Raw genomic sequence first — 27,230 nt, 5'->3', positions numbered from 1 at the left:
CTACCACTGTAGAATGACCACTGACTGTCACTGTAGAATGACCATTGACTGTCACTGTAGAATGACTACTGACTGTCACTGTAGAATGACTACTGACTATCACTGTAGAATGACTACTGACTATCACTGTAGAATGACTATATCAGTGGGTACGGATATATCCGTAGCTGGGAGACAATGAGTTAAGACACCCCAATTTAAGACTCCTTCCTTTTTATATTTAGTCAAGTTTTGACTAAATATTTTAACATCGAGGGGGAATCGAAACGAGGGTCGTGGTGTATGTGCGTATGTGTGTGCGTGCGTGTGTGTGTGTGTGTGTGTGTGTGTGTGTGTGTGTAGAGCGATTCAGACTAAACTACTGGACCGATCTTTATGAAATTTGACATGAGAGTTCCTGGGTACGAAATCCCCGAACGTTTTCTTCATTTTTTTGATAAATGTCTTTGATGACGTCTTATCCGGCTTTTCGTGAAAGTTGAGGCGGCACTGTCACGCCCTCATTTTTCAACCAAATTGGTTGAAATTTTCGTCAAGTACTCTTCGACGAAGCCCGGGGTTCGGTATTGCATTTCAGCTTGGTGGCTTAAAAATTAATCAATGACTTTGGTCATTAAAAATCTGAAAATTGTAAAAAAAAATAAAAATTTATAAAACGATCCAAATTTACGTTTATCTTATTCTCCATCACTTGCTGATTCCAAAAACATATAAATATGTTATATTCGGATTAAAAACAAGCTCTGAAAATTAAATATATAAAAATTATTATCAAATTTTTTTTCCCGAAATCAATTTAAAAACACTTTCATCTTATTCCTTGTCGGTTCCTGATTCCAAAAATATATAGATATGATATGTTTGGATTAAAAACACGCTCAGAAAGTTAAAACGAAGAGAGGTACAGAAAAGCGTGCTATCCTTCTCAGCGCAACGAATACCCCGCTCTTCTTGTCCATTCCACGTGCACTGCCTTTGCCACGGGCGGTGGAGTGACGATGCTACGAGTATACGGTCTTGCTGCGTTGCGTTGCGTTCAGTTTCATTCTGTGAGTTCGACAGCTACTTGACTAAATATTGTATTTTCGCCTTACGCGACTTGTTATATTTAGTCAAGTTTTGACTAAATATTTTAACATCGAGGGGGAATCGAAACGAGGGTCGTGGTGTATGTGCGTGTGTGTGTGTGTGTGTGTGTGTGTGTGTGTGTGTGTGTGTGTGTGTGTGTGTGTGTGTGTGTGTGTGTGTGTGTGTGTGTGTGTGTGTGTGTAGAGCGATTCAGACTAAACTACTGGACCGATCTTTATGAAATTTGACATGAGAGTTCCTGGGTATGAAATCCCCGAACCTTTTTTTTCATTTTTTTGATAAATTTCTTTGATGACGTCATATCCGGCTTTTCGTGAAAGTTGAGGCGGCACTGTCACGCCCTCATTTTTCAACCAAATTGGTTGAAATTTTTGTCAAGTAATCTTCGACGAAGCCCGGGGTTCGGTATTGCATTTCAGCTTGGTGGCTTAAAAATTAATTAATGACTTTGGTCATTAAAAATCTGAAAATTGTAAAAAAAAATAAAAAATTATAAAACGATCCAAATTTACCTTTATCTTAATCTCCATCATTTGCTGATTCCAAAAACATATAAATATGTTATATTCGGATTAAAAACAAGCTCTGAAAATTAAATATATAAAAATTATTATCAAATTTTTTTTCTCGAAATCAATTTAAAAACACTTTCATCTTATTCCTTGTTGGTTCCTGATTCCAAAAATATATAGATATGATATGTTTGGATTAAAAACACGCTCAGAAAGTTAAAACGAAGAGAGGTACAGAAAAGCGTGCTATCCTTCTCAGCGCAACGAATACCCCGCTCTTCTTGTCCATTCCACGTGCACTGCCTTTGCCACGGGCGGTGGAGTGACGATGCTACGAGTATACGGTCTTGCTGCGTTGCGTTGCGTTCAGTTTCATTCTGTGAGTTCGACAGCTACTTGACTAAATATTGTATTTTCGCCTTACGCGACTTGTTATATTTAGTCAAGTTTTGACTAAATATTTTAACATCGAGGGGGAATCGAAACGAGGGTCGTGGTGTATGTGCGTGTGTCTGTGTGTGTGTGTGTGTGTGTGTGTGTGTGTGTGTGTGTGTGTGTGTGTGTGTGTGTGTGTGTGTGTGTGTGTGTGTGTGTGTGTGTGTGTGTGTGTAGAGCGATTCAGACTAAACTACTGGACCGATCTTTATGAAATTTGACATGAGAGTTCCTGGGTATGAAATCCCCGAACCTTTTTTTTCATTTTTTTGATAAATTTCTTTGATGACGTCATATCCGGCTTTTCGTGAAAGTTGAGGCGGCACTGTCACGCCCTCATTTTTCAACCAAATTGGTTGAAATTTTTGTCAAGTAATCTTCGACGAAGCCCGGGGTTCGGTATTGCATTTCAGCTTGGTGGCTTAAAAATTAATTAATGACTTTGGTCATTAAAAATCTGAAAATTGTAAAAAAAAATAAAAAATTATAAAACGATCCAAATTTACCTTTATCTTAATCTCCATCATTTGCTGATTCCAAAAACATATAAATATGTTATATTCGGATTAAAAACAAGCTCTGAAAATTAAATATATAAAAATTATTATCAAATTTTTTTTCTCGAAATCAATTTAAAAACACTTTCATCTTATTCCTTGTTGGTTCCTGATTCCAAAAATATATAGATATGATATGTTTGGATTAAAAACACGCTCAGAAAGTTAAAACGAAGAGAGGTACAGAAAAGCGTGCTATCCTTCTCAGCGCAACGAAATACCCCGCTCTTCTTGTCAATTCCACGGGCACTGCCTTTGCCACGGGCGGTGGAGTGACGATGCTACGAGTATACGCTCTTGCTGCGTTGCGTTGCGTTCAGTTTCATTCTGTGAGTTCGACAGCTACTTGACTAAATATTGTATTTTCGCCTTACGCGACTTGTTAAATTTGATAAGAATTTTTATATATTTAATTTTCAGAGCTTGTTTTTAATCCGAATATAACATATTTATATGTTTTTGGAATCAGCAAATGATGGAAAATAAGATAAACGTAAATTTGGATCGTTTTATAATTTATTTTTTTTTTACAATTTTCAGATTTTTAATGACCAAAGTCATTAATTAATTTTTAAGCCACCAAGCTGAAATGCAATACCGAACCCCGGGCTTCGTCGAAGATTACTTGACAAAAATTTCAACCAATTTGGTTGAAAAATGAGGGCGTGACAGTGCCGCCTCAACTTTCACGAAAAGCCGGATATGACGTCATCAAAGACATTTATCAAAAAATTTAAAAAAAAAGTTCGATAACCCTAACCCTAACGAAATCACGACAAAAAAACACGACGAAAACACGACAAAAAGATGACGAATTCACGACAAAAAAACACGACGAAAACACGACAAAAACATGACGAAATCACGACAGAAAAACACGACGAAAACACGACCAAAACATGACGAAATCACGGGGAAAAAACACGATGAAAACACGACAAAAACATGACGAAATCACGGGGAAAAAACACGACGAAAACACGACCAAAAAACCCATAAAAACAACGATAAAAACACGACGAAAAAAACACGACAAAAGTAAGTTTCTGGAACGTTTCAAGGGATACTATAATGGATTTTGGAAATGTTGACCAGTCAAATATGAAGTAATTAACAAACAGCCAGTCACTTTTAACACAACCGTGTCATCCAACTGGTTTTTTTATGGTACAAATCCAGCAACAACTGCACTGTGTCTTTTTGTTTAACCGCAACAGATACCAACTGTCACGCTTGTCATAAGAGCACACGGTGTAGTACCTGGCAACACGTGTAACTGATACCTCTTCCACAGAGACGGTGTGTGTGGACAATTACGACAGCTGCAACGCGTGGGCCAACGAGTGGTCGCCCTCGGAGTGCGAGACGAACCCCGGCTACATGAACTCCAACTGTGCCGTCAGCTGCGGGACGTGCGCAAGTGAGTGAACGATGCCGGGCTTACTCGTGTTCCCGATCAATGCAGGGCTCCCTAGAGTGCGTGTTCCTGCGTCCTAGACGCAACACACACACACACACACACACACACACACACACACACACACATACACATACACACACACACACATACACACATACATACACACACACATTCACACACAAACACACACATACACACACACACACACACACACACACACATACACACACACACATACACACACACACACACACACACACACACACACACACACACACACGCACACACACCACCACCACCACCACCACCACCCTCGTCTCGATTCCCGGTCCACCTAAGACAAAACATTTAGTCAAAATGTGCCTTCGTGTAAGAAAATGAAGGACTTGAATTACTGTCGTCGATTGTGATTGCAGCTCTCAATCCGTGCTTTGCTGACCCTGAGCCCTGTCAGAACGGGGGCACGTGCACCAAGGATGAAAGTGACGCCCAAGGCTACACCTGCGCCTGCCCATCCGGTTTCCTGGGACACGATTGTGACGTTGGTGAGTAAACATACCGAGACACGATTGTAACGTTGGTGAAAACAGATACTGGGACACGATTGTAACGTTGGTGAGTAAAGATACCGGATCACGATTGTAACGTTGGTGGGTAAAAGATTCGGAACACGATTGTAACGCCTGTGAAAAAAGATACCAGGACACGATTGTAACGTTGGTGGGTAAAAGATTTGGAACACGATTGTAACGCCTGTGAAAAAAGATACCAGGACACGATTGTAACGTCTGTGAGAAAAGATACCGGGGCACTATTGAAAAGTAAATTTTAACAATAGTAAATGTGGCTATAGACTGTTCTCCCTATTGATCTAGAAAATGTATGTGTGAAAAAGCTGCTACAGCAAAATGAATGAAGATGTTTGTATTTGTGTAACTATAATAGTGTTTCTATATATATATACGACTAGTGTCTGTCTGTCTGTCTGTCTGTCTGTCTGTCTGTCTGTCTGTCTGTCTGTCTGTCTGTCTGTCTGTCTGTCTGTCTGTTCGCGATGCACGGCCAAAGTTCTCGGTGGATCTTTTTCAAATTTGGACACCGTATTCAGCTACACCCCGGACACAACCTCATCGATGAGATATTTCAACACGTGCTCAGTCCGATTTTGGTTTTTCGCGCGCAGCGCTGAACCGATTTTGGTTTTTCTCTCGATCCATTCCCAGTAACTCTTCCTTATCTTCTCCAGTGTTTTCAGCCGCGTTTGTCTCCCTTCCTCTGTGCGGCGCACACCCGGCAAAGCCCGGTCCCAGGCACAGCCTGGTATTCGGCTTTACTTCTTCCCGGCGAAGCCGGTACCCGGCAAAGCGGGTATTCATCTAGTAAGTCAATAAATCAACAAAAATGGCGTACACTAAAGGGAACAGGCACGGTATCTATATCGGAAGCTACTACAGCACGACGGAACGTGTGATGCTTGCGTTTGTCACTGTACCGGTCCCGGTTTCACCGGAGCTACCAGTTCCGGTAAGCTCTTTGTGGCGTGCTTGTTTTGACATCTTACGCAATATCATTAGCTTGTTTGTGTGACTGTGTCACGGTTGTGCCTCAGTATCATTCAGTTAAGAGCACCATTTTTGATCCTCTTGTACATTACAAAGGAGTTCCCCCTAGCCCAACCGTCTGTCTTCATCAGTAACACGTGATCGTTCTGTTGCAGTCAATGACCCGTGTGACCCCAACCCGTGTCAGAACGCAGGAACGTGTGACGATGGCGTGTGTGACTGTACCGGTACCAGTTTCACTGGAGCTACGTGTGCTGGTTAGTTGTTTTTTGTAACTGACTACCACTGTAGAATGACCATTGACTGTCACTGTAGAATGACCATTGACTGTCACTGTAGAATGACCATTGACTGTCACTGTAGAATGACCACTGACTGTCACTGTAGAATGACCATTGACTACCACTGTAGAATGACCACTGACTGTCACTGTAGAATGACCACTGACTGTCACTGTAGAATGACCACTGACTGTCACTGTAGAATGACCATTGACTGTCACTGTAGAATGACCATTGACTGTCACTGTAGAATGACCATTGACTGTCACTGTAGAATGACCATTGACTGTCACTGTAGAATGACCATTGACTACCACTGTAGAATGACCATTGACTACCACTGTAGAATGACCATTGACTGTCACTGTAGAATGACCACTGACTGTCACTGTAGAATGACCATTGACTGTCACTGTAGAATGACCATTGACTGTCACTGTAGAATGACCACTGACTACCACTGTAGAATGACCACTGACTGTCACTGTAGAATGACCATTGACTACCACTGTAGAATGACCATTGACTGTCACTGTAGAATGACCACTGACTGTCACTGTAGAATGACCACTGACTGTCACTGTAGAATGACCATTGACTGCCACTGTAGAATGACTACTGACTACCACGGTAGAATGACCACTGACTGTCACCGTAGAATGACCATTGACTGTCACTGTAGAATGACCACTGACTGTCACTGTAGAATGACCACTGACTGTCACTGTAGAATGACCACTGACTGTCACTGTAGAATGACCATTGACTGCCACTGTAGAATGACCATTAACTACCACTGTAGAATGACCACTGACTGTCACAGTAGAATGACCATTGACTGTCACTGTAGAATGACCACTGACTGTCACTGTAGAATGACCACTGACTGTCACTGTAGAATGACCACTGACTGTCACTGTAGAATGACCACTGACTGTCACTGTAGAATGACCATTAACTACCACTGTAGAATGACCACTGACTGTCACTGTAGAATGACCATTAACTACCACTGTAGAATGACCACTGACTGCCACTGTAGAATGACCATTGACTGTCACTGTAGAATGACCATTGACTGTCACTGTAGAATGACCATTGACTGTCACTGTAGAATGACCATTGACTGTCACTGTAGAATGACCACTGACTGTCACTGTAGAATGACCACTGACTGTCACTGTAGAATGACCATTGACTGTCACAGTACAGTAGAATGACCATTGACTGTCACTGTAGAATGACCATTGACTGTCACTGTAGAATGACCATTGACTGTCACTGTAGAATGACCATTGACTGTCACTGTAGAATGACCATTGACTGTCACTGTAGAATGACCACTGACTGTCACTGTAGAATGACCACTGACTGTCACTGTAGAATGACCACTGACTGTCACTGTAGAATGACCACTGACTGTCACTGTAGAATGACCATTGACTGTCACAGTACAGTAGAATGACCATTGACTGTCACTGTAGAATGACCATTGACTGTCACTGTAGAATGACCATTGACTGTCACAGTACAGTAGAATGACCATTGACTGTCACTGTAGAATGACTACTGACTGCCACTGTAGAATGACTACTGACTGTCACTGTAGAATGACCATTGACTGTCACTGTAGAATGACTACTGACTGTCACTGTAGAATGACCATTGACTGTCACTGTAGAATGACTACTGACTGTCACTGTACAATGACCACTGACTGTCACTGTAGAATGACCATTGACTGCCACTGTAGAATGACCATTGACTGTCACTGTAGAATGACCACTGACTGTCACTGTAGAATGACCATTGACTATCACTGTAGAATGACCACTGACTATCACTGTAGAATGACCACTGACTGTCACTGTAGAATGACCATTGACTGTCACTGTAGAATGACCATTGACTGTCACTGTAGAATGACCACTGACTGTCACTGTAGAATGACCATTGACTATCACTGTAGAATGACCATTGACTATCACTGTAGAATGACCACTGACTGTCACTGTAGAATGACCACTGACTGTCACTGTAGAATGACCATTGACTATCACTGTAGAATGACCACTGACTGTCACTGTAGAATGACCACTGACTGTCACTGTAGAATGACCACTGACTGTCACTGTAGAATGACCATTGACTGTCACTGTAGAATGACCATTGACTGTCACTGTAGAATGACCACTGACTGTCACTGTAGAATGACCACTGACTGTCACTGTAGAATGACCACTGACTGTCACTGTAGAATGACCATTGACTGTCACTGTAGAATGACCACTGACTGTCACTGTAGAATGACCATTGACTGTCACTGTAGAATGACCATTGACTGTCACTGTAGAATGACCACTGACTGTCACTGTAGAATGACCACTGACTGTCACTGTAGAATGACCACTGACTGTCACTGTAGAATGACCATTGACTGTCACTGTAGAATGACCACTGACTGTCACTGTAGAATGACCACTGACTGTCACTGTAGAATGACCATTGACTGTCACTGTAGAATGACCACTGACTGTCACTGTAGAATGACCATTGACTGTCACTGTAGAATGACCATTGACTGTCACTGTAGAATGACCATTGACTGTCACTGTAGAATGACCATTGACTGTCACTGTAGAATGACCATTGACTGTCACTGTAGAATGACCACTGACTGTCACTGTAGAATGACCATTGACTGTCACTGTAGAATGACCATTGACTGTCACTGTAGAATGACCACTGACTGTCACTGTAGAATGACCATTGACTGTCACTGTAGAATGACCATTGACTGTCACTGTAGAATGACCATTGACTGTCACTGTAGAATGACCATTGACTGTCACTGTAGAATGACCACTGACTGTCACTGTAGAATGACCACTGACTGTCACTGTAGAATGACCACTGACTGTCACTGTAGAATGACCATTGACTGTCACTGTAGAATGACCATTGACTGTCACTGTAGAATGACTATTGACTGTCACTGTAGAATGACCATTGACTATCACTGTAGAATGACTATTGACTACCACTGTAGAATGACCACTGACTGTCACTGTAGAATGACCACTGACTGTCACTGTAGAATGACCACTGACTGTCACTGTAGAATGACCATTGACTGTCACTGTAGAATGACCACTGACTGTCACTGTAGAATGACCACTGACTGTCACTGTAGAATGACCATTAACTACCACTGTAGAATGACCACTGACTGTCACAGTAGAATGACCATTGACTGTCACTGTAGAATGACCACTGACTGTCACTGTAGAATGACCATTGACTGTCACAGTAGAATGACCATTGACTGTCACTGTAGAATAACCATTGACTGTCACTGTAGAATGACCATTGACTGTCACTGTAGAATGACCATTGACTGTCACTGTAGAATGACCATTAACTACCACTGTAGAATGACCATTGACTGCCACTGTAGAATGACCATTAACTACCACTGTAGAATGACCATTGACTGTCACTGTAGAATGACCATTGACTGTCACTGTAGAATGACCATTGACTGTCACTGTAGAATGACCACTGACTGTCACTGTAGAATGACCATTGACTGTCACTGTAGAATGACCACTGACTGTCACTGTAGAATGACCACTGACTGTCACTGTAGAATGACCACTGACTGTCACTGTAGAATGACCATTGACTGTCACAGTACAGTAGAATGACCATTGACTGTCACTGTAGAATGACCATTGACTGTCACTGTAGAATGACCATTGACTGTCACAGTACAGTAGAATGACCATTGACTGTCACTGTAGAATGACTACTGACTGCCACTGTAGAATGACTACTGACTGTCACTGTAGAATGACCATTGACTGTCACTGTAGAATGACTACTGACTGTCACTGTAGAATGACCACTGACTGTCACTGTAGAATGACCACTGACTGTCACTGTAGAATGACCATTGACTGTCACTGTAGAATGACCATTGACTGTCACTGTAGAATGACCACTGACTGTCACTGTAGAATGACCACTGACTGTCACTGTAGAATGACCATTGACTGTCACTGTAGAATGACCACTGACTGTCACTGTAGAATGACCACTGACTGTCACTGTAGAATGACCACTGACTGTCACTGTAGAATGACCACTGACTGTCACTGTAGAATGACCACTGACTGTCACTGTAGAATGACCACTGACTGTCACTGTAGAATGACCACTGACTGTCACTGTAGAATGACCACTGACTGTCACTGTAGAATGACCATTGACTGTCACTGTAGAATGACCATTGACTGTCACTGTAGAATGACCACTGACTGTCACTGTAGAATGACCATTGACTGTCACTGTAGAATGACCACTGACTGTCACTGTAGAATGACCATTGACTGTCACTGTACAATGACCACTGACTGTCACTGTAGAATGACCACTGACTACCACTGTAGAATGACCACTGACTGTCACTGTACAATGACCATTGACTGTCACTGTAGAATGACCATTGACTGTCACTGTAGAATGACCACTGACTGTCACTGTAGAATGACCACTGACTGCCACTGTAGAATGACCACTGACTGTCACTGTACAATGACCACTGACTGTCACTGTAGAATGACCACTGACTACCACTGTAGAATGACCATTGACTGTCACTGTAGAATGACTATTGACTACCACTGTAGAATGACCATTGACTATCACTGTAGAATGACCATTGACTGTCACTGTAGAATGACCATTGACTGTCACTGTAGAATGACCATTGACTGTCACTGTAGAATGACCACTGACTGTCACTGTAGAATGACCATTGACTGTCACTGTAGAATGACCATTGACTGTCACTGTACAATGACCATTGACTGTCACTGTAGAATGACCATTGACTGTCACTGTAGAATGACCACTGACTGTCACTGTAGAATGACCATTGACTGTCACTGTAGAATGACTATTGACTGTCACTGTAGAATGACCACTGACTGTCACTGTAGAATGACCACTGACTGTCACTGTAGAATGACCACTGACTGTCACTGTAGAATGACCACTGACTGCCACTGTAGAATGACCACTGACTGTCACTGTAGAATGACCATTGACTGTCACTGTAGAATGACCACTGACTGTCACTGTAGAATGACCACTGACTGTCACTGTAGAATGACCACTGACTGTCACTGTAGAATGACCACTGACTGTCACTGTAGAATGACCACTGACTGTCACTGTAGAATGACCACTGACTGTCACTGTAGAATGACCATTGACTGTCACTGTAGAATGACCATTGACTGTCACTGTAGAATGACCATTGACTATCACTGTAGAATGACCATTGACTGTCACTGTAGAATGACCATTGACTGCCACTGTAGAATGACCATTGACTGTCACTGTAGAATGACCATTGACTGTCACTGTAGAATGACTACTGACTGTCACTGTAGAATGACCATTGACTGTCACTGTAGAATGACTACTGACTGTCACTGTAGAATGACCATTGACTGTCACTGTAGAATGACCATTGACTGTCACTGTAGAATGACTACTGACTGTAACTGTAGAATGACCATTGACTGTCACTGTAGAATGACCATTGACTGTCACTGTAGAATGACTACTGACTGTCACTGTAGAATGACCATTGACTGTCACTGTAGAATGACCATTGACTGTCACTGTAGAATGACCATTGACTGTCACTGTAGAATGACCACTGACTGTCACTGTAGAATGACCATTGACTGTCACTGTAGAATGACTACTGACTGTCACTGTAGAATGACCACTGACTGTCACTGTAGAATGACCACTGACTGTCACTGTAGAATGACCACTGACAGTCACTGTAGAATGACTACTGACTGTCACTGTAGAATGACCACTGACTGTCACTGTAGAATGACCATTGACTGTCACTGTAGAATGACCATTGACTGTCACTGTAGAATGACCATTGACTGTCACTGTAGAATGACCATTGACTGTCACTGTAGAATGACCACTGACTGTCACTGTAGAATGACCACTGACTGTCACTGTAGAATGACCATTGACTGTCACTGTAGAATGACCATTGACTATCACTGTAGAATGACCATTGACTGTCACTGTAGAATGACCACTGACTGTCACTGTAGAATGACCATTGACTGTCACTGTAGAATGACTACTGACTGTCACTGTAGAATGACCACTGACTGTCACTGTAGAATGACCATTGACTGTCACTGTAGAATGACCACTGACTGTCACTGTAGAATGACCATTGACTGCCACTGTAGAATGACCACTGACTGTCACTGTAGAATGACCATTGACTGTCACTGTAGAATGACCACTGACTGTCACTGTAGAATGACCATTGACTGTCACTGTAGAATGACCATTGACTATCACTGTAGAATGACCATTGACTGTCACTGTAGAATGACCACTGACTGTCACTGTAGAATGACCATTGACTGCCACTGTAGAATGACCACTGACTGTCACTGTAGAATGACCATTAACTACCACTGTAGAATGACCACTGACTGTCACAGTAGAATGACCATTGACTGTCACTGTAGAATGACCACTGACTGTCACTGTAGAATGACCATTGACTGTCACAGTAGAATGACCATTGACTGTCACTGTAGAATGACCATTGACTGTCACTGTAGAATGACCATTGACTGTCACTGTAGAATGACCATTGACTGTCACTGTAGAATGACCACTGACTGTCACTGTAGAATGACCACTGACTGTCACTGTAGAATGACCACTGACTGTCACTGTAGAATGACCATTGACTGTCACAGTACAGTAGAATGACCATTGACTGTCACTGTAGAATGACCATTGACTGTCACTGTAGAATGACCATTGACTGTCACAGTACAGTAGAATGACCATTGACTGTCACTGTAGAATGACTACTGACTGTCACTGTAGAATGACCATTGACTGTCACTGTAGAATGACTACTGACTGCCACTGTAGAATGACTACTGACTGTCACTGTAGAATGACCACTGACTGTCACTGTAGAATGACCATTGACTGTCACTGTAGAATAACCATTGACTGCCACTGTAGAATGACCACTGACTGCCACTGTAGAATGACCATTGACTGTCACTGTAGAATGACCACTGACTGCCACTGTAGAATGACCATTGACTGTCACTGTAGAATGACTACTGACTGTCACTGTAGAATGACCATTGACTGTCACTGTAGAATGACCATTGACTGTCACTGTAGAATGACTACTGACTGTCACTGTAGAATGACCACTGACTGTCACTGTAGAATGACTACTGACTGTCACTGTAGAATGACCACTGACTGTCACTGTAGAATGACCACTGACTGTCACTGTAGAATGACCATTGACTGTCACTGTAGAATGACTACTGACTGTCACTGTAGAATGACCACTGACTGTCACTGTAGAATGACCACTGACTGTCACTGTAGAATGACCACTGACTGTCACTGTAGAATGACCACTGACTGTCACTGTAGAATGACCATTGACTGTCACTGTAGAATGACCATTGACTGTCACTGTAGAATGACCATTGACTGTCACAGTACAGTAGAATGACCATTGACTGTCACTGTAGAATGACTACTGACTGCCACTGTAGAATGACTACTGACTGTCACTGTAGAATGACCATTGACTGTCACTGTAGAATGACTACTGACTGCCACTGTAGAATGACTACTGACTGTCACTGTAGAATGACCACTGACTGTCACTGTAGAATGACCATTGACTGTCACTGTAGAATAACCATTGACTGCCACTGTAGAATAACCACTGACTGCCACTGTAGAATGACCATTGACTGTCACTGTAGAATGACCACTGACTGCCACTGTAGAATGACCATTGACTGTCACTGTAGAATGACTACTGACTGTCACTGTAGAATGACCACTGACTGTCACTGTAGAATGACCACTGACTGTCACTGTAGAATGACCACTGACTGTCACTGTAGAATGACCACTGACTGTCACTGTAGAATGACCATTGACTGTCACTGTAGAATGACCATTGACTGTCACTGTAGAATGACCACTGACTGTCACTGTAGAATGACCACTGACTGTCACTGTAGAATGACTACTGACTGTCACTGTAGAATGACCACTGACTGTCACTGTAGAATGACCACTGACTGTCACTGTAGAATGACTACTGACTGTCACTGTAGAATGACCACTGACTGTCACTGTAGAATGACTACTGACTGTCACTGTAGAATGACTACTGACTGTCACTGTACAATGACCACTGACTATCACTGTAGAATGACCACTGACTGTCACTGTAGAATGACCATTGACTGTCACTGTAGAATGACCATTGACTGTCACTGTAGAATGACCACTGACTGTCACTGTAGAATGACCATTGACTGTCACAGTACAGTAGAATGACCATTGACTGTCACTGTAGAATGACCATTGACTGTCACAGTACAGTAGAATGACCACTGACTGTCACTGTAGAATGACCACTGACTGTCACTGTAGAATGACCACTGACTGTCACTGTAGAATGACCATTGACTGTCACAGTACAGTAGAATGACCATTGACTGTCACTGTAGAATGACCATTGACTGTCACTGTAGAATGACCATTGACTGTCACTGTACAATGACCATTGACTGTTACTGTAGAATGACCATTGACTGCCACTGTAGAATGACCATTGACTGTCACTGTAGAATGACCATTGACTGCCACTGTAGAATGACCATTGACTGTCACTGTAGAATGACCATTGACTGTCACTGTAGAATGACCATTGACTGCCACTGTAGAATGACCATTGACTGTCACTGTACAATGACCACTGACTGTCACTGTAGAATGACCACTGACTGTCACTGTAGAATGACCATTGACTGCCACTGTAGAATGACCACTGACTGTCACTGTAGAATGACCACTGACTATCACTGTAGAATGACCATTGACTATTACTGTAGAATGACCATTGACTGTCACTGTAGAATAACCATTGACTGCCACTGTAGAATGACCATTGACTGTCACTGTAGAATGACCATTGACTGTCACTGTAGAATGACTACTGACTGTCACTGTAGAATGACCATTGACTGTCACTGTAGAATGACTACTGACTGTCACTGTAGAATGACCATTGACTGTCACTGTAGAATGACCATTGACTGTCACTGTAGAATGACCACTGACTGTCACTGTAGAATGACCACTGACTGTCACTGTAGAATGACCACTGACTGTCACTGTAGAATGACCATTGACTGTCACAGTACAGTAGAATGACCATTGACTGTCACTGTAGAATGACCACTGACTGTCACTGTAGAATGACCATTGACTGTCACTGTAGAATGACCATTGACTGTCACTGTAGAATGACCATTGACTGTCACTGTAGAATGACCATTGACTGTCACTGTAGAATGACCATTGACTGTCACTGTAGAATGACCACTGACTGTCACTGTAGAATGACTACTGACTGTCACTGTAGAATGACCATTGACTGTCACTGTAGAATGACCATTGACTGTCACTGTACAATGACCATTGACTGTCACTGTAGAATGACCATTGACTGTCACTGTAGAATGACCACTGACTGTCACTGTAGAATGACCATTGACTGTCACTGTAGAATGACCATTGACTGTCACTGTAGAATGACCATTGACTGTCACTGTAGAATGACCACTGACTGTCACTGTAGAATGACCATTGACTGTCACTGTAGAATGACCACTGACTGTCACTGTAGAATGACCATTGACTGTCACTGTAGAATGACCACTGACTGTCACTGTAGAATGACCACTGACTGTCACTGTAGAATGACCACTGACTGTCACTGTAGAATGACCACTGACAGTCACTGTAGAATGACCACTGACTGTCACTGTAGAATGACCACTGACTGTCACTGTAGAATGACCACTGACTGTCACTGTAGAATGACCACTGACAGTCACTGTAGAATGACCACTGACTGTCACTGTAGAATGACCACTGACTGTCACTGTAGAATGACCATTGACTGTCACTGTACAATGACCATTGACTGTCACTGTAGAATGACCATTGACTGTCACTGTAGAATGACCACTGACTGTCACTGTAGAATGACCACTGACTGTCACTGTAGAATGACCACTGACAGTCACTGTAGAATGACCACTGACTGTCACTGTAGAATGACCACTGACTGTCACTGTAGAATGACCACTGACTGTCACTGTAGAATGACCATTGACTGTCACTGTAGAATGACCATTGACTATCACTGTAGAATGACCATTGACTGTCACTGTAGAATGACCATTGACTGCCACTGTAGAATGACCATTGACTGTCACTGTAGAATGACCATTGACTGTCACTGTAGAATGACTACTGACTGTCACTGTAGAATGACCATTGACTGTCACTGTAGAATGACTACTGACTGTCACTGTAGAATGACCATTGACTGCCACTGTAGAATGACCACTGACTGTCACTGTAGAATGACCACTGACTGTCACTGTAGAATGACCATTGACTGTCACTGTAGAATGACCATTGACTGCCACTGTAGAATGACCACTGACTGCCACTGTAGAATGACCACTGACTGTCACTGTAGAATGACCATTGACTGTCACTGTAGAAAGACCATTGACTGCCACTGTAGAATGACCACTGACTGCCACTGTAGAATGACCACTGACTGTCACTGTAGAATGACCATTGACTGTCACTGTAGAATGACTACTGACTGTCACTGTAGAATGACCACTGACTGTCACTGTAGAATGACCATTGACTGTCACTGTAGAATGACCACTGACTGTCACTGTAGAATGACCACTGACTGTCACTGTAGAATGACCACTGACTGTCACTGTAGAATGACCATTGACTGTCACTGTAGAATGACCACTGACTGTCACTGTAGAATGACCACTGACTGTCACTGTAGAATGACCACTGACTGTCACTGTAGAATGACCATTGACTGTCACTGTAGAATGACCACTGACTGTCACTGTAGAATGACCACTGACTGTCACTGTAGAATGACCACTGACTGTCACTGTAGAATGACCATTGACTATCACTGTAGAATGACCACTGACTGTCACTGTAGAATGACCACTGACTGTCACTGTAGAATGACCATTGACTGTCACTGTAGAATGACTACTGACTGTCACTGTAGAATGACCACTGACTGTCACTGTAGAATGACCACTGACTGTCACTGTAGAATGACCACTGACTACCACTGTAGAATGACCACTGACTGTCACTGTAGAATGACCACTGACTGTCACTGTAGAATGACTACTGACTGTCACTGTAGAATGACCACTGACTGTCACTGTAGAATGACTACTGACTGTCACTGTAGAATGACCACTGACTGTCACTGTAGAATGACTACTGACTGTCACTGTAGAATGACCATTGACTGCCACTGTAGAATGACCACTGACTGTCACTGTAGAATGACCATTGACTGTCACTGTACAATGACCATTGACTGTCACTGTAGAATGACCATTGACTGTCACTGTAGAATGACCACTGACTGTCACTGTAGAATGACCATTGACTGTCACTGTAGAATGACCATTGACTGTCACTGTAGAATGACCACTGACTGTCACTGTAGAATGACCACTGACTGTCACTGTAGAATGACCACTGACTGTCACTGTAGAATGACCATTGACTATCACTGTAGAATGACCACTGACTGTCACTGTAGAATGACCATTGACTGTCACAGTACAGTAGAATGACCATTGACTGTCACTGTAGAATGACCATTGACTGTCACTGTAGAATGACCATTGACTGTCACAGTACAGTAGAATGACCATTGACTGTCACTGTAGAATGACCATTGACTGTCACTGTAGAATGACCTTTGACTGTCACTGTAGAATGACCATTGACTGTCACAGTAGAATGACCATTGACTGTCACTGTAGAATGACCATTGACTACCACTGTAGAATGACCATTGACTACCACTGTAGAATGACCATTGACTGTCACAGTAGAATGACCATTGACTGTCACAGTAGAATGACCATTGACTGTCACTGTAGAATGACCATTGACTGTCACAGTAGAATGACCATTGACTGTCACTGTAGAATGACCATTGACTGTCACAGTACAATGACCATTAACTACCACTGTAGAATGACCATTAACTACCACTGTAGAATGACCACTGACTGTCACAGTAGAATGACCATTGACTGTCACTGTAGAATGACCATTAACTACCACTGTAGAATGACCACTGACTGTCACTGTAGAATGACCATTGACTGTCACTGTAGAATGACCATTGACTGTCACTGTAGAATGACCACTGACTGTCACTGTAGAATGACCATTGACTGTCACTGTAGAATGACCATTGACTGTCACTGTAGAATGACCATTGACTGTCACTGTAGAATGACCATTGACTGTCACTGTAGAATGACCACTGACTGTCACTGTAGAATGACCACTGACTGTCACTGTAGAATGACCATTGACTGTCACTGTAGAATGACCATTGACTGTCACTGTAGAATGACCACTGACTGTCACTGTAGAATGACCACTGACTGTCACTGTAGAATGACTATTGACTGTCACTGTAGAATGACCATTGACTGTCACTGTAGAATGACCACTGACTATCACTGTAGAATGACCATTGACTGTCACTGTAGAATGACCATTGACTGTCACTGTAGAATGACCACTGACTGTCACTGTAGAATGACCATTGACTACCACTGTAGAATGACCACTGACTGTCACTGTAGAATGACCATTGACTGTCACAGTAGAATGACCATTGACTGTCACTGTAGAATGACCACTGACTGTCACTGTAGAATGACCACTGACTGTCACTGTAGAATGACCATTGACTGTCACTGTAGAATGACCACTGACTGTCACTGTAGAATGACCATTGACTGTCACTGTAGAATGACTATTGACTGTCACTGTAGAATGACCATTGACTATCACTGTAGAATGACCATTGACTGTCACTGTAGAATGACCATTGACTATCACTGTAGAATGACCATTGACTGTCACTGTAGAATGACCATTGACTGTCACTGTAGAATGACTATTGACTGTCACTGTAGAATGACCATTGACTGTCACTGTAGAATGACCATTGACTGTCACTGTAGAATGACCATTGACTGTCACTGTAGAATGACCACTGACTGTCACTGTAGAATGACCACTGACTATCACTGTAGAATGACCATTGACTGTCACTGTAGAATGACCATTGACTACCACTGTAGAATGACCACTGACTGTCACTGTAGAATGACCATTGACTGTCACTGTAGAATGACCATTGACTGTCACTGTAGAATGACCACTGACTGTCACTGTAGAATGACCATTGACTGTCACTGTAGAATGACCATTGACTGTCACTGTAGAATGACCACTGACTGTCACTGTACAATGACCATTGACTGTCACTGTAGAATGACCATTGACTGTCACTGTAGAATGACCATTGACTGTCACTGTAGAATGACCATTGACTGTCACTGTAGAATGACCACTGACTGTCACTGTAGAATGACCATTGACTGTCACTGTAGAATGACCATTGACTGTCACTGTAGAATGACCACTGACTGTCACTGTAGAATGACTACTGACTATCACTGTAGAATGACCATTGACTGTCACTGTAGAATGACCACTGACTGTCACTGTAGAATGACCATTGACTATCACTGTAGAATGACCATTGACTGTCACTGTAGAATGACCACTGACTATCACTGTAGAATGACCACTGACTGTCACTGTAGAATGACCACTGACTATCACTGTAGAATGACCATTGACTACCACTGTAGAATGACCATTGACTGTCACTGTAGAATGACCATTGACTACCACTGTAGAATGACCACTGACTGTCACTGTAGAATGACCATTGACTGTCACTGTAGAATGACCATTGACTGTCACTGTAGAATGACCACTGACTGTCACTGTAGAATGACCCATGACTGTCACTGTAGAATGACCACTGACTATCACTGTAGAATGACCATTGACTGTCACTGTAGAATGACCACTGACTGTCACTGTACAATGACCATTGACTGTCACAGTAGAATGACCATTGACTGTCACTGTAGAATGACCACTGACTATCACTGTAGAATGACCACTGACTGTCACTGTAGAATGACCACTGACTATCACTGTAGAATGACCATTGACTACCACTGTAGAATGACCATTGACTGTCACTGTAGAATGACCATTGACTACCACTGTAGAATGACCACTGACTGTCACTGTAGAATGACCATTGACTGTCACTGTAGAATGACCATTGACTGTCACTGTAGAATGACCACTGACTGTCACTGTAGAATGACCATTGACTGTCACTGTAGAATGACCACTGACTATCACTGTAGAATGACCATTGACTGTCACTGTAGAATGACCACTGACTGTCACTGTACAATGACCATTGACTGTCACAGTAGAATGACCATTGACTGTCACTGTAGAATGACCATTGACTGTCACTGTAGAATGACCATTGACTGTCACTGTAGAATGACCATTGACTGTCACTGTAGAATGACCACTGACTGTCACTGTAGAATGACCATTGACTGTCACTGTAGAATGACCATTGACTGTCACTGTAGAATGACCATTGACTGTCACTGTAGAATGACCATTGACTGTCACTGTAGAATGACCACTGACTGTCACTGTAGAATGACCATTGACTACCACTGTAGAATGACCACTGACTGTCACTGTACAATGACCATTGACTGTCACTGTAGAATGACCACTGACTGTCACTGTACAATGACCATTGACTGTCACAGTAGAATGACCATTGACTGTCACTGTAGAATGACCATTGACTGTCACTGTAGAATGACCATTGACTGTCACTGTAGAATGACCATTGACTGTCACTGTAGAATGACCACTGACTGTCACTGTAGAATGACCACTGACTGTCACTGTAGAATGACCACTGACTGTCACTGTAGAATGACCATTGACTGTCACAGTAGAATGAACACTGACTGTCACTGTAGAATGACCATTGACTGTCACTGTAGAATGACCACTGACTGTCACTGTAGAATGACCATTGACTGCCACTGTAGAATGACCACTGACTGTCACTGTAGAATGACCACTGACTGTCACTGTAGAATGACCACTGACTGTCACTGTAGAATGACCACTGACTGTCACTGTAGAATGACCATTGACTGTCACTGTAGAATGACCACTGACTGTCACTGTAGAATGACCATTGACTGTCACAGTAGAATGACCACTGACTACCACTGTAGAATGACCACTGACTGTCACTGTAGAATGACCATTGACTGTCACTGTAGAATGACTACTGACTGTCACTGTAGAATGACTACTGACTATCACTGTAGAATGACTACTGACTATCACTGTAGAATGACTATATCAGTGGGTACGGATATATCCGTAGCTGGGAGACAATGAGTTAAGACACCCCAATTTAAGACTCCTTCCTTTTTATATTTAGTCAAGTTTTGACTAAATATTTTAACATCGAGGGGGAATCGAAACGAGGGTCGTGGTGTATGTGCGTATGTGTGTGCGTGCGTGCGTGTGTGTGTGTGTGTGTGTGTGTAGAGCGATTCAGACTAAACTACTGGACCGATCTTTATGAAATTTGACATGAGAGTTCCTGGGTATGAAATCCCCGAACGTTTTCTTCATTTTTTTGATAAATGTCTTTGATGACGTCTTATCCGGCTTTTCGTGAAAGTTGAGGCGGCACTGTCACGCCCTCATTTTTCAACCAAATTGGTTGAAATTTTCGTCAAGTACTCTTCGACGAAGCCCGGGGTTCGGTATTGCATTTCAGCTTGGTGGCTTAAAAATTAATCAATGACTTTGGTCATTAAAAATCTGAAAATTGTAAAAAAAAAATAAAAATTTATAAAACGATCCAAATTTACGTTTATCTTATTCTCCATCACTTGCTGATTCCAAAAACATATAAATATGTTATATTCGGATTAAAAACAAGCTCTGAAAATTAAATATATAAAAATTATTATCAAATTTTTTTTCCCGAAATCAATTTAAAAACACTTTCATCTTATTCCTTGTCGGTTCCTGATTCCAAAAATATATAGATATGATATGTTTGGATTAAAAACACGCTCAGAAAGTTAAAACGAAGAGAGGTACAGAAAAGCGTGCTATCCTTCTCAGCGCAACGAATACCCCGCTCTTCTTGTCCATTCCACGTGCACTGCCTTTGCCACGGGCGGTGGAGTGACGATGCTACGAGTATACGGTCTTGCTGCGTTGCGTTGCGTTCAGTTTCATTCTGTGAGTTCGACAGCTACTTGACTAAATATTGTATTTTCGCCTTACGCGACTTGTTATATTTAGTCAAGTTTTGACTAAATATTTTAACATCGAGGGGGAATCGAAACGAGGGTCGTGGTGTATGTGCGTGTGTCTGTGTGTGTGGTGTATGTGCGTGTGTGTGTGTGTGTGTGTGTGTGTCTGTGTGTGTGTCTGTGTGTGTGTGTGTGTAGAGCGATTCAGACTAAACTACTGGACCGATCTTTATGAAATTTGACATGAGAGTTCCTGGGTATGAAATCCCCGAACCTTTTTTTTCATTTTTTGGATAAATTTCTTTGATGACGTCATATCCGGCTTTTCGTGAAAGTTGAGGCGGCACTGTCACGCCCTCATTTTTCAACCAAATTGGTTGAAATTTTTGTCAAGTAATCTTCGACGAAGCCCGGGGTTCGGTATTGCATTTCAGTTTGGTGGCTTAAAAATTAATTAATGACTTTGGTCATTAAAAATCTGAAAATTGTAAAAAAAAAATAAAAAATTATAAAACGATCCAAATTTACCTTTATCTTAATCTCCATCATTTGCTGATTCCAAAAACATATAAATATGTTATATTCGGATTAAAAACAAGCTCTGAAAATTAAATATATAAAAATTATTATCAAATTTTTTTTCTCGAAATCAATTTAAAAACACTTTCCTCTTATTCCTTGTTGATTCCTGATTCCAAAAATATATAGATATGATATGTTTGGATTAAAAACACGCTCAGAAAGTTAAAACGAAGAGAGGTACAGAAAAGCGTGCTATCCTTCTCAGCGCAACGAAATACCCCGCTCTTCTTGTCAATTCCACGGGCACTGCCTTTGCCACGGGCGGTGGAGTGACGATGCTACGAGTATACGCTCTTGCTGCGTTGCGTTGCGTTCAGTTTCATTCTGTGAGTTCGACAGCTACTTGACTAAATATTGTATTTTCGCCTTACGCGACTTGTTAAATTTGATAAGAATTTTTATATATTTAATTTTCAGAGCTTGTTTTTAATCCGAATATAACATATTTATATGTTTTTGGAATCAGCAAATGATGGAAAATAAGATAAACGTAAATTTGGATCGTTTTATAATTTTTTTTTTTTTTACAATTTTCAGATTTTTAATGACCAAAGTCATTAATTAATTTTTAAGCCACCAAGCTGAAATGCAATACCGAACCCCGGGCTTCGTCGAAGATTACTTGACAAAAATTTCAACCAATTTGGTTGAAAAATGAGGGCGTGACAGTGCCGCCTCAACTTTCACGAAAAGCCGGATATGACGTCATCAAAGACATTTATCAAAAAATTAAAAAAAAAAGTTCGATAACCCTAACCCTAACGAAATCACGACAAAAAAACACGACGAAAACACGACAAAAAGATGACGAATTCACGACAAAAAAACACGACGAAAACACGACAAAAACATGACGAAATCACGACAGAAAAACACGACGAAAACACGACCAAAACATGACGAAATCACGGGGAAAAAACACGATGAAAACACGACAAAAACATGACGAAATCACGGGGAAAAAACACGACGAAAACACGACCAAAAAACCCATAAAAACAACGATAAAAACACGACGAAAAAAACACGACAAAAGTAAGTTTCTGGAACGTTTCAAGGGATACTATAATGGATTTTGGAAATGTTGACCAGTCAAATATGAAGTAATTAACAAACAGCCAGTCACTTTTAACACAACCGTGTCATCCAACTGGTTTTTTTATGGTACAAATCCAGCAACAACTGCACTGTGTCTTTTTGTTTAACCGCAACAGATACCAACTGTCACGCTTGTCATAAGAGCACACGGTGTAGTACCTGGCAACACGTGTAACTGATACCTCTTCCACAGAGACGGTGTGTGTGGACAAATACGACAGCTGCAACGCGTGGGCCAACGAGTGGTCGCCCTCGGAGTGCGAGACGAACCCCGGCTACATGAACTCCAACTGTGCCGTCAGCTGCGGGACGTGCGCAAGTGAGTGAACGATGCCGGGCTTACTCGTGTTCCCGATCAATGCAGGGCTCCCTAGAGTGCGTGTTCCTGCGTCCTAGACGCAACACACACACACACACACACACACACACACACACACACACACACACACACACACACACACACACACACACACACATACACATACACACACACACAAATACACACATACATACACACACACATTCACACACATACACACACATACACACACACACACACACACACACACATACACACACACACATACACACACACACACACACACACACACACACACACACACCACCACCACCACCACCACCACCACCCTCGTCTCGATTCCCGGTCCACCTAAGACAAAACATTTAGTCAAAATGTGCCTTCGTGTAAGAAAATGAAGGACTTGAATTACTGTCGTCGATTGTGATTGCAGCTCTCAATCCGTGCTTTGCTGACCCTGAGCCCTGTCAGAACGGGGGCACGTGCACCAAGGATGAAAGTGACGCCCAAGGCTACACCTGCGCCTGCCCATCCGGTTTCCTGGGACACGATTGTGACGTTGGTGAGTAAACATACCGAGACACGATTGTAACGTTGGTGAAAACAGATACTGGGACACGATTGTAACGTTGGTGAGTAAAGATACCGGATCACGATTGTAACGTTGGTGGGTAAAAGATTCGGAACACGATTGTAACGCCTGTGAAAAAAGATACCAGGACACGATTGTAACGTTGGTGGGTAAAAGATTTGGAACACGATTGTAACGCCTGTGAAAAAAGATACCAGGACACGATTGTAACGTCTGTGAGAAAAGATACCGGGGCACTATTGAAAAGTAAATTTTAACAATAGTAAATGTGGCTATAGACTGTTCTCCCTATTGATCTAGAAAATGTATGTGTGAAAAAGCTGCAACAGCAAAATGAATGAAGATGTTTGTATTTGTGTAACTATAATAGTGTTTCTATATATATATACGACTAGTGTCTGTCTGTCTGTCTGTCTGTCTGTCTGTCTGTCTGTCTGTCTGTCTGTCTGTCTGTTCGCGATGCACGGCCAAAGTTCTCGGTGGATCTTTTTCAAATTTGGACACCGTATTCAGCTACACCCCGGACACAACCTCATCGATGAGATATTTCAACACGTGCTCAGTCCGATTTTGGTTTTTCGCGCGCAGCGCTGAACCGATTTTGGTTTTTCTCTCGATCCATTCCCAGTAACTCTTCCTTATCTTCTCCAGTGTTTTCAGCCGCGTTTGTCTCCCTTCCTCTGTGCGGCGCACACCCGGCAAAGCCCGGTCCCAGGCACAGCCTGGTATTCGGCTTTACTTCTTCCCGGCGAAGCCGGTACCCGGCAAAGCGGGTATTCATCTAGTAAGTCAATAAATCAACAAAAATGGCGTACACTAAAGGGAACAGGCACGGTATCTATATCGGAAGCTACTACAGCACGACGGAACGTGTGATGCTTGCGTTTGTCACTGTACCGGTCCCGGTTTCACCGGAGCTACCAGTTCCGGTAAGCTCTTTGTGGCGTGCTTGTTTTGACATCTTACGCAATATCATTAGCTTGTTTGTGTGACTGTGTCACGGTTGTGCCTCAGTATCATTCAGTTAAGAGCACCATTTTTGATCCTCTTGTACATTACAAAGGAGTTCCCCCTAGCCCAACCGTCTGTCTTCATCAGTAACACGTGATCGTTCTGTTGCAGTCAATGACCCGTGTGACCCCAACCCGTGTCAGAACGCAGGAACGTGTGACGATGGCGTGTGTGACTGTACCGGTACCAGTTTCACTGGAGCTACGTGTGCTGGTTAGTTGTTTTTTGTAACTGACTACCACTGTAGAATGACCATTGACTGTCACTGTAGAATGACCATTGACTGTCACTGTAGAATGACCATTGACTGTCACTGTAGAATGACCACTGACTGTCACTGTAGAATGACCATTGACTGTCACAGTAGAATGACCATTGACTGTCACTGTAGAATGACCATTGACTGTCACTGTAGAATGACCATTGACTGTCACTGTAGAATGACCACTGACTGTCACTGTAGAATGACCACTGACTGTCACTGTAGAATGACCACTGACTGTCACTGTAGAATGACCACTGACTGTCACTGTAGAATGACCACTGACTGTCACTGTAGAATGACCACTGACTGTCACTGTAGAATGACCATTGACTGTCACTGTAGAATGACCATTGACTGTCACTGTAGAATGACCATTGACTGTCACTGTAGAATGACCATTGACTGTCACTGTAGAATGACCATTGACTGTCACTGTAGAATGACCATTGACTGTCACTGTAGAATGACCATTGACTGTCACTGTAGAATGACCATTGACTGTCACTGTAGAATGACCATTGACTACCACTGTAGAATGACCACTGACTGTCACTGTAGAATGACCATTGACTGTCACTGTAGAATGACCATTGACTGTCACTGTAGAATGACCATTGACTGTCACTGTAGAATGACCACTGACTGTCACTGTAGAATGACCACTGACTGTCACTGTAGAATGACCATTGACTGTCACTGTAGAATGACCATTGACTGTCACTGTAGAATGACCATTGACTGTCACTGTAGAATGACCATTGACTGTCACTGTAGAATGACCATTGACTGTCACTGTAGAATGACCATTGACTGTCACTGTAGAATGACCATTGACTGTCACTGTAGAATGACCATTGACTGTCACTGTACAATGACCATTGACTGTCACTGTACAATGACCATTGACTGTCACTGTAGAATGACCACTGACTGTCACTGTAGAATGACCACTGACTGTCACTGTAGAATGACCATTGACTATCACTGTAGAATGACCACTGACTGTCACTGTACAATGACCAC

At 42.4% G+C, this 27,230-nt stretch overlaps 1 protein-coding gene and 1 long non-coding RNA gene across 2 annotated transcripts in view; both read left to right on the top strand.

The window, feature by feature from the left end:
- Window positions 1-27,230, top strand: part of LOC138982765 (uncharacterized) — a 265,337-nt gene that overhangs the window by 48,484 nt on the left and 189,623 nt on the right. The window lies entirely within an intron of this gene.
- On the top strand, window positions 3,913-26,160 carry LOC138981559 (delta-like protein C). The gene is made up of 6 exons (XM_070354515.1): window positions 3,913-4,013; window positions 4,430-4,558; window positions 5,731-5,832; window positions 24,214-24,339; window positions 24,773-24,901; window positions 26,054-26,160. The coding sequence occupies exons 1-6, from the start codon at window positions 3,974-3,976 to the stop codon at window positions 26,158-26,160; spliced, it is 633 nt and encodes a 210-aa protein (XP_070210616.1). The 5' UTR covers window positions 3,913-3,973.

Source organism: Littorina saxatilis, linkage group LG12, assembly GCF_037325665.1.
Source record: "Littorina saxatilis isolate snail1 linkage group LG12, US_GU_Lsax_2.0, whole genome shotgun sequence".
Classification (NCBI taxonomy): domain Eukaryota; kingdom Metazoa; phylum Mollusca; class Gastropoda; order Littorinimorpha; family Littorinidae; genus Littorina; species Littorina saxatilis.
Note: the sequence above shows the minus strand (reverse complement) of the source record. Positions and strands in the feature narration are given on the sequence as shown.